The 7,912-nt window shown below is 33.1% G+C and overlaps 1 protein-coding gene across 1 annotated transcript in view; it reads right to left on the reverse strand.

Annotated features, from left to right (window-relative positions):
- The window catches only part of LOC107568123 (protein kinase C-binding protein NELL2-like), a 36,610-nt gene that overhangs the window by 24,506 nt on the left and 4,192 nt on the right, over nt 1-7,912 (reverse strand). The window contains exons 2-3 of the mRNA XM_016253978.1: nt 3,553-3,726; nt 1,721-1,817 (exon numbers count right to left, since the gene is read on the reverse strand). Coding sequence (XP_016109464.1) covers nt 1,721-1,817; nt 3,553-3,726 — 271 coding nt within the window. The remainder of the gene's footprint in view (nt 1-1,720; nt 1,818-3,552; nt 3,727-7,912) is intronic.

The following is a 7,912-nucleotide window of genomic DNA, read 5'->3' on the forward strand; positions in this document are numbered from 1 at the left end:
CACACACACACTCTCTCTCTCACACACACACACACACTCAGACACACACACGCTCTCTCTCACACACACACACACTCAAAGACACACACACACACACACACACACACACACATGCATGCAGCGATTGTTTAAATGAGAGGCAATCGGACGGTGAACAAGTGTGGAACGATGGCTAATCGAACAGTAATGACGCCTTTGATCAGCGCCGTCTCAAATGCACATCAATATTTCTGAGTGCAAACGGCAGACTATTATGTTTAATGCCTGCAGGAAAAATAAATCGGTGGAAGATGAAAGCCAAATGAAACGGCAGATATCTGTGATTCTGCACATGCAAATGAAGGACACATTTGCTTTTACGGCTAAGAAGTCATCAATACATCTATTCAGTCTGTTCAAACATGAAAAATGTAAAGTATTATTTTTTAAAGAAATTATTAGTTTTATTCCTCAAGGATGCATTATATTGCTCAAAAGTGGCAGCAAAGACATTTATAGTGTTACAAAAAAATTATATTTTAAATAAATGCTGTTCTTTTCAAAAAAGCAGATACGTCCTTTCAAATTAGTTAACAGCAGTAGGCTGTCTAACATACTGCTAACACCGTACTGTGCACTGTATACTGCATACAGCATGCAAATATAAATATTACAGTATTAAATGCAGATAAACAGCATTATACTGCTATTTTTGTAAATTCACACCGTGCATGATAATATATTGCATAATGCATTTGTTGTCATACGTTGCATGCTTATTTCAGTGTTTAGTATCAAGATACGAATATAGTTTTAGTTTTTATGTCCATATTGTTATTACATTTTATTTTATTTTTAGTTTGTTATTTTAGTACGTTAAGTACTTAAACAAATGAGACATTTTGCTTTGGTAACTAGCTGAATTCAGTTATTTTAGTGTCACTGATATATTATTATAGTTTTTATTATTTTAAGTTAGATTTATTTATTTTCTTTCTGTTTTCACTATCATTTAGTTCAGGTTTGAGTCATTTTGTTGTGTGTTTTTGTTATTTTATTAGTTTTTTGTGTCTATATAGTATTTTTTTGTTTTAGTTTATCTTTAGTTAAATTTGTTTTATTATTCTTTTTTTTTTAAGTTTTTTTTTATTACTTCAAGTTAAACTAAACAAAAATTTGAAATGTTGCATTTGCAACGATCTGAAATAAATTTTGTTTGTTTTAAGTTTTAATATTTAATCAAATAAATAACAAAAAAAAAACAGTAAAAAAAGTTTACAGTAAAAATCCTATCTGAAGTAAAATAATTTTTTTATATTTTATTGTATTTCAGTTAAAGTTCATTTTATTTAAAATAATGAAAATCTTTGGTTTTAGTAAACTATAATAATCCTGTCATTTACTGTAAGATAAAATGTTATTTTGAATTTTTAATCTAATTTTGAGCAAAAATGCCTTATTTATTTTCAGTTTGATCCAATTGGAAATCTGGAAAGATGACAGCCGATAACACGGAACCATCGGTCTCTGCAAATCAATATAAATATACAGTAAAAATTCCGAAATATAAAGTCAGAATGGCGAAGTATAAAGTAAAAATTGCGAGAAGTAAGAATTGTGAAGTATAAAGAAAAAATTTAAGTGTACAGTAAGAATTGCGAAATATAAAGTAAAAATTGAAATGTACAGTAAGAGTTCCGAAATATTAAATCAGAATTGCAATGGGGTGAAGATGAAACACCTTGAATAAGCCATGAGCGCTGTTTCTCTGTCCGACCCAGAACGACGTGTCTTCTGCGATCTCCATCAGAGGAACTGCAACCACTCGCTCGTAGATCCTGAAGAGAAATGTCCCAATGCCACAAAACAATATCAGCAACATTTCATGATTCTTGATAGCAGTTTCAACACCAAAGCAATGTGCTATTGAACACACTGTTTTTATTTGGGAAAGTAATATTATTAGTAATATTAATGCATTTTATTAACTAAGTGGCATGTAGTAAACAGCTCACTGCAAAAACTGATGTTCTTGCTCAGTATTTTTGTCTTGTTTTTCAGTAAAATAACATTGTTATATCAAGATGCATTTACTTAAGAAGCCAATGAAATTAGTATGAAAGCTTGTTTCTACCGTTAGGGGAAAAAACCTTAAAACGGTCATTGTAACTTTATATCTCGCAATTCTGACTTTTTTTCTCAGAATTGCGAGATATAAAGTAAAAAGTGCAAGATGTAAAGTAAGAATTCCGAAATATAAAGTCAGAATTGCGAAGTATAGAATTAAAATTGAAATGTACAGTAAGAATTCTGAAATATAAAGTCAGAATTGTGAAATATAAAGTAAAAATTTAAGTGTACAGTAAAAATTCCGAAATATAAAGTCAGAATGGCAAAGTATAAAGTAAAAATTGCGAGATGTAAAGTAAGAATTGCAAAATATAAAGTAAAAATATAAATATACAGTAAAAATTCTGAAATATAAAGTCAGAATGGCGAAGTATAAAGTAAAAATTGCGAGATGTAAAGTAAGAATTCCGAAATATAAAGTAAAAATATAAATATACAGTAAAAATTCTGAAATATAAAGTCAGAATGGCGAAGTATAAAGTAAAAATTGCGAGATGTAAAGTAAGAATTCCGAAATATAAAGTAAAAATATAAATATACAGTAAAAATTCCGAAATATAAAGTCAGAATGGCGAAGTATAAAGTAAAAATTGCGAGAAGTAAGAATTGTGAAGTATAAAGAAAAAATTTAAGTGTACAGTAAGAATTGCGAAATATAAAGTAAAAATTGAAATGTACAGTAAGAGTTCCGAAATATTAAATCAGAATTGCAAAGTATAAAGTAAAAATTAGCGAGATGTAAAGTAAGAATTCCGAAATATAAAGTCAGAATTGCGAAATATAAAGTAAACATTATGAGATGTAAAGTAAGAATTGTGAAATATAAAGTAAAAATTGTGAAAAATAAAGTGTTGTGAAATATGACGTAAGAATTGCAGAATATAAACTCAGAATTGCAAAAAAAAAAGTCTCAATTGTGAAATAAAAAGTTGCAATTATACCTTTTTTATTTGTATATTAAGTCTTCTTTCCTTCATACATTTTTGATAAATTTTTCAGAAAACAAGACTAAATATCTTAAGTTATTTTGTTCCTCAAGTAAATGTATCTTGATTTAAGAATTTTTACATATTTGTATTGGAGAAAAGATAAAAATACTGAGTAAAAATAATAATTTTTGCAGTGCTAAAATTAATTTATATCTTGTTTCCCAGTTAAAATATCAAAAAATTCTTAAAACAAATCATTTTTGACATGTTTTCATGTCTATTTTGTTTTACTGCACTGGTAGATTATATTAAAACAAGCTGAAAAGATCATCTGCCAGTACAGTAGGACAAAATACACTTACTGTATATTCGTCTTATACTATCTTATGCAGGGTAGCTTCTCAAGTACATTTATCAGGTTTCAAGATGTTGTTACTGGAAAACATGTCAAAAGGACTCATTAAGAAGTGGTTTTGCTGTGTATATTATTATGTTCTCCTGTAATTTCACATACTTATTGCAGTCGACATAGAGCGCCACATGTGAAGCGCTGATGGAGACGGAGACTTTGTGCCATTGGTTGTCGGCGAGCATGTAAGGGAAGATCTCTGTGTACGTCTGCTGGCCTTTAGTCTGGAAATGAAGACGCACTTCGCTCTTCTGTCCGCTGCTCTCCAGCTCCAGCAGCCTGTGAAAATACAGTCAGTATAATATCAATCATGAAGAAGGCAAGTAGCATATTTTTTTTGTAGTCACATTAAGGATTATTGTTAGATCAAACCACTAGCAGTTCAGTGTGTGAATTTGTGCTCCAGCCATGAATGATTCCTCAAGTCATGGTTTATATTGTGTTCTGGGTCAGTTTGAGTATTTGAGTTATTGAATATTTGAGTTGTTGGAAATACAGGTTAAACTAGGATGTTTTTCTGGAAAGTGTCTGATTTGTTTTCGTTTAGGGTCGTGAACATGCCTGCAAAGTTTCCACTCTCTGACGTGTCACTTCGCTCTTCTGTCCGCTGCTCTCCAGCTCCAGCAGCCTGTGGAAATACAGTCAGTATAATATCAATCATGAAGAAGGCAAGTAGCATATTTTTTTTGTAGTCACATTAAGGATTATTGTTAGATCAAACCACTAGCAGTTCAGTGTGTGAATTTGTGCTCCAGACATGAATGATTCCTCAAGTCATGGTTTATATTGTGTTCTGGGTCAGTTTGAGTATTTGAGTTATTGAATATTTGAGTTGTTGGAAATACAGGTTAAACTAGGATGTTTTTCTGGAAAGTGTCTGATTTGTTTTCGTTTAGGGTCGTGAACATGCCTGCAAAGTTTCCGCTCTTTGACGTGTTTTTACTGATTTTACTGTATTTTTGAACAAATAAATTTAGCCTTGGTGAGACTTCGAGACTATTCTTTTATTATTCCTATTTATTATTCCTATTCTATGTGTGTATGAAATTTCTATTGCGATTGTGATGTTAGCAGATCAATTTGACCTACAAATTTCATGATTAGCTGGACAAAACCAAAATTGCATGTATGTGTGTGTGTGTGTGTATATATATATATATATAGGGTATTTACATTTCTATTCATAATATTCACATCATGAGAAAACAAATGGAAAAAACTAAATCTAAATTTTTTATTTAAAAAAGTAAAAAAAAACTGATGTTTTAAAAATCTTATGTTCTTAGGTTTAAGGTTTTTTACTTTTTGGTAAATTGTATTGAATCCATTTAAAATAATGGGGTTTTTTTATTACAATTTGTGAAAAAAGTGTGAGATGTATTATTGTTAAAGTGTTTTTTGTTTGTTTTCAAAGTGATTTTTGGTAAATTGTATTAAATCCAATTAAAAAACATTTAAAAAGAAAAAAAATATCAAAATTTTACATTTTAAAAAATATATGTATTTACAATACTGTTCATAATACTTACAGTTTGTGAAAAACAAATGTTCAAAAATAGTTGTTAAAAAATGTTTCATTTCGCTTTTTTTGTAATATGTCAGAAGTATTAATGTTTAAGGTTTTTGTCTGATTTTCTTTTTTTATAGTGTGATTTGTTCCTGAATTGTACTGAATCCAGTTTGTGTCAATTTGACCCCCGAACAAAACGATCATAACCAGAATTACTACAGCACAAAAGAGATGTGCTGTTACTGTCCTACTCAAAATACCTTGGCAACCACACAGCAACACCCTAGCAACCACCCACCACTCCACGTCATTGTGGCGGTGAGTTTTGCACAGACAAGCACCACTCAAAATTGACTAAACATGTCATTGGCAGCAGAGGACACAGCAGGATCTCTGACACACGGCCAGACCTGCAAACAAAAGGAGCTGAGTTGCATATTTTCCAGCATCCGCAAATAAAGTGGGCTGAACACATGCCCCTGGGGCACATCACTGGCAGGAGGGCTTCACGCTCGTCTCTGACCACCTGAAATGCATCTAACTTTCCAAACGTCCTCCATAACAATATCCCTGGAGATTCCCATCACATGCTGACCATCACAGATTCTGACCACAGTCACTGCTGGAAGGTAAAATATGAGTGCGAGTCCTCGTAGTGAGACTGAGCTTTTGTTTTGGCACCGGGGGCGTCTGCCACCCCCATGGTTTTATTAATATTAAACAAAAACATAGTATTTTGTTCATGACATGACCAAAAGCTCATACCTTACTGGCCTGCTGGTTTTTTTTTTTTTAAACATCAGACTGCTTTTCATTTAAATACACTCTGCTCCGCATTTTTTGAATAAAATTCATGATTTCTATTCAAAACTATGCTATTTGCATTCACAATTAATATTCATGCTAATAGGCCTTATGTTTTATGGAGTTTTGTCATGTAGTGATTGTATAATATATATTTGTCATAAATTGACTATATATATATATATATATATATATAAAATTTAACAATATTTGATCAAATAAATGCAGCCTCGGTGAGCAGAAGAGACTTCATTGCAGTCAGACTAACAACTTATCTTTGATGGCTTCTTTGCTGCATATTTGTTTGTGCATGCAATACATCGACGTGTATTTATTGTCTTATATCATGTATTATATTGCAGTACTCAGTCTTTCTCATCACAGACTACAGACTCACAGCTGAAGCGAAAACATGGTTTCTGAGGATTGAGGCACAGAAAACACCGGCGGATATGAGCTAAAAGCCTCCTTCATATTGTAATTCCTCCGCGCCGCTCGTCTCTATTGAGATTTACTTGAAGGGGGAAGCGTTAATGGGGAAAGCTGCCAAAAATTCATCAGCCCGTCTGCCTGCGCAGACTACCAATTTTTATTTCCTCCTCCTCGCAAAAAATCACCACGCTCGAGAGCATTATTCGAGAGAAGCCAATTACAGATACGCAGGTTTTGATTTATCTACAAACAGGAACCTAATGAGTTCTTTTCCTCTCGCCTTGCACTTCTAGTCAGTGCCGTTCCAGCTGCAAAGAAAGGGAATATCAATACCGGCCCAATGTCAGAGCCACCTGCTTTATCGACCCGGCGTACAATGTAATTAACATCTTTCACAAGGCCCCTATTATGCGCTGGCTTCAATAAACACAGTTCAATGAGCACAATTACAGTAAGGACACGGCTGCTATAGTTCTGCCGGCGCGGCGTGATGTTGTTGTCTTCGCCGACGCGAATGTCGTCGTAAAAATGCTGTTCTTTTGAAATACAGGAGTCTTAAACACAGAAAACGCTTGACCTGCTGGTCCTCAAAACTTAATCTCGAGTCCAAATTGACGACAAGAGCCATTTTCTGTCAAGATTGAATGTGTCTGACTGAATCATGAGCTAAAAGATGTCAAATGGTAGAAACCGCAGAGTTACATTTCTTTTCACTCTCAGGAAAAGTAACATGCTCTCCAAAAATGTGTTTTAGTGAATCGGTTCCTTCTGATGAAATGATTCATTGATTCATTTGAGTCCCAGTGTGGCATTTTATATATTTTTTGTATTGAAAATGCATTTTAGACAACCATTTTTTAAATTATTTTATAAATGTTGCTGTTTATGTCGTGTTTTTGACTCAGTTTTATAATTGAATTTGTTTTATAGTTCATTGTAAATGTATGCATTCAAGTTTGATCTAATTGAGATTCACATTGTTTTTTGTGTCAAACTACAGTTTCAACAAATTAACTTCACCAACACTCATAAACAGCAGCATTTAACAAAAAAACGTATTGTTGAAGACGTAATGATGTCACAATGATGATGCAAAATTACACACAGGGACTCAAATTACTCAGTGAATCATTTTTGTTCCAGTGCATTTTACTGTATATGAATTGTCAAAAAAATGATTCACTGAAAAGATCCGAACTTCCCAAGAACTGGATTCCAAATTTTAATTCATTAGTGTGAATTTGAATCTATTTATTCGCCTATCTATCTATCTATCTATCTATCTATCTATCTATCTATCTATCTATCTATCTATCTATCTATCTATCTATCTATCTATCTATCTATCTATCTATCTATCTATCTATCTATCTATCTGTCTGTCTGTCTGTCCGTCCTTCCTTCCTTCCATCCATTAGTTCGTCCATCCATCCATCTATTCGTCTGTCTGTCCATCCATCCTTCCATCCATCTCTTCATCTGTCTGTCCATCCATCCATCCTTCCATCCTTCCTTCCTTCCATCCATCCATCCATCCATCCTTCCTTCCTTCCTTCCTTCCTTCCTTCCTTCCATCTGTTAGTTCCTCCATCCATCCATCCATCTATTCGTCTGTCTGTTCATCCATCCATCCATCTCTTCGTCTGTCTGTCTGTCCATCCTTCCATCCATCCTTCCATCCTTCCTTCCTTCCTTCCTTCCTTCCTTCCTTCCACCCAT

This window comes from Sinocyclocheilus grahami, unplaced genomic scaffold (genome assembly GCF_001515645.1).
Source record: "Sinocyclocheilus grahami isolate Dianchi unplaced genomic scaffold, SAMN03320097.WGS_v1.1 scaffold1217.1, whole genome shotgun sequence".
Taxonomy (NCBI): Eukaryota; Metazoa; Chordata; class Actinopteri; order Cypriniformes; family Cyprinidae; genus Sinocyclocheilus; species Sinocyclocheilus grahami.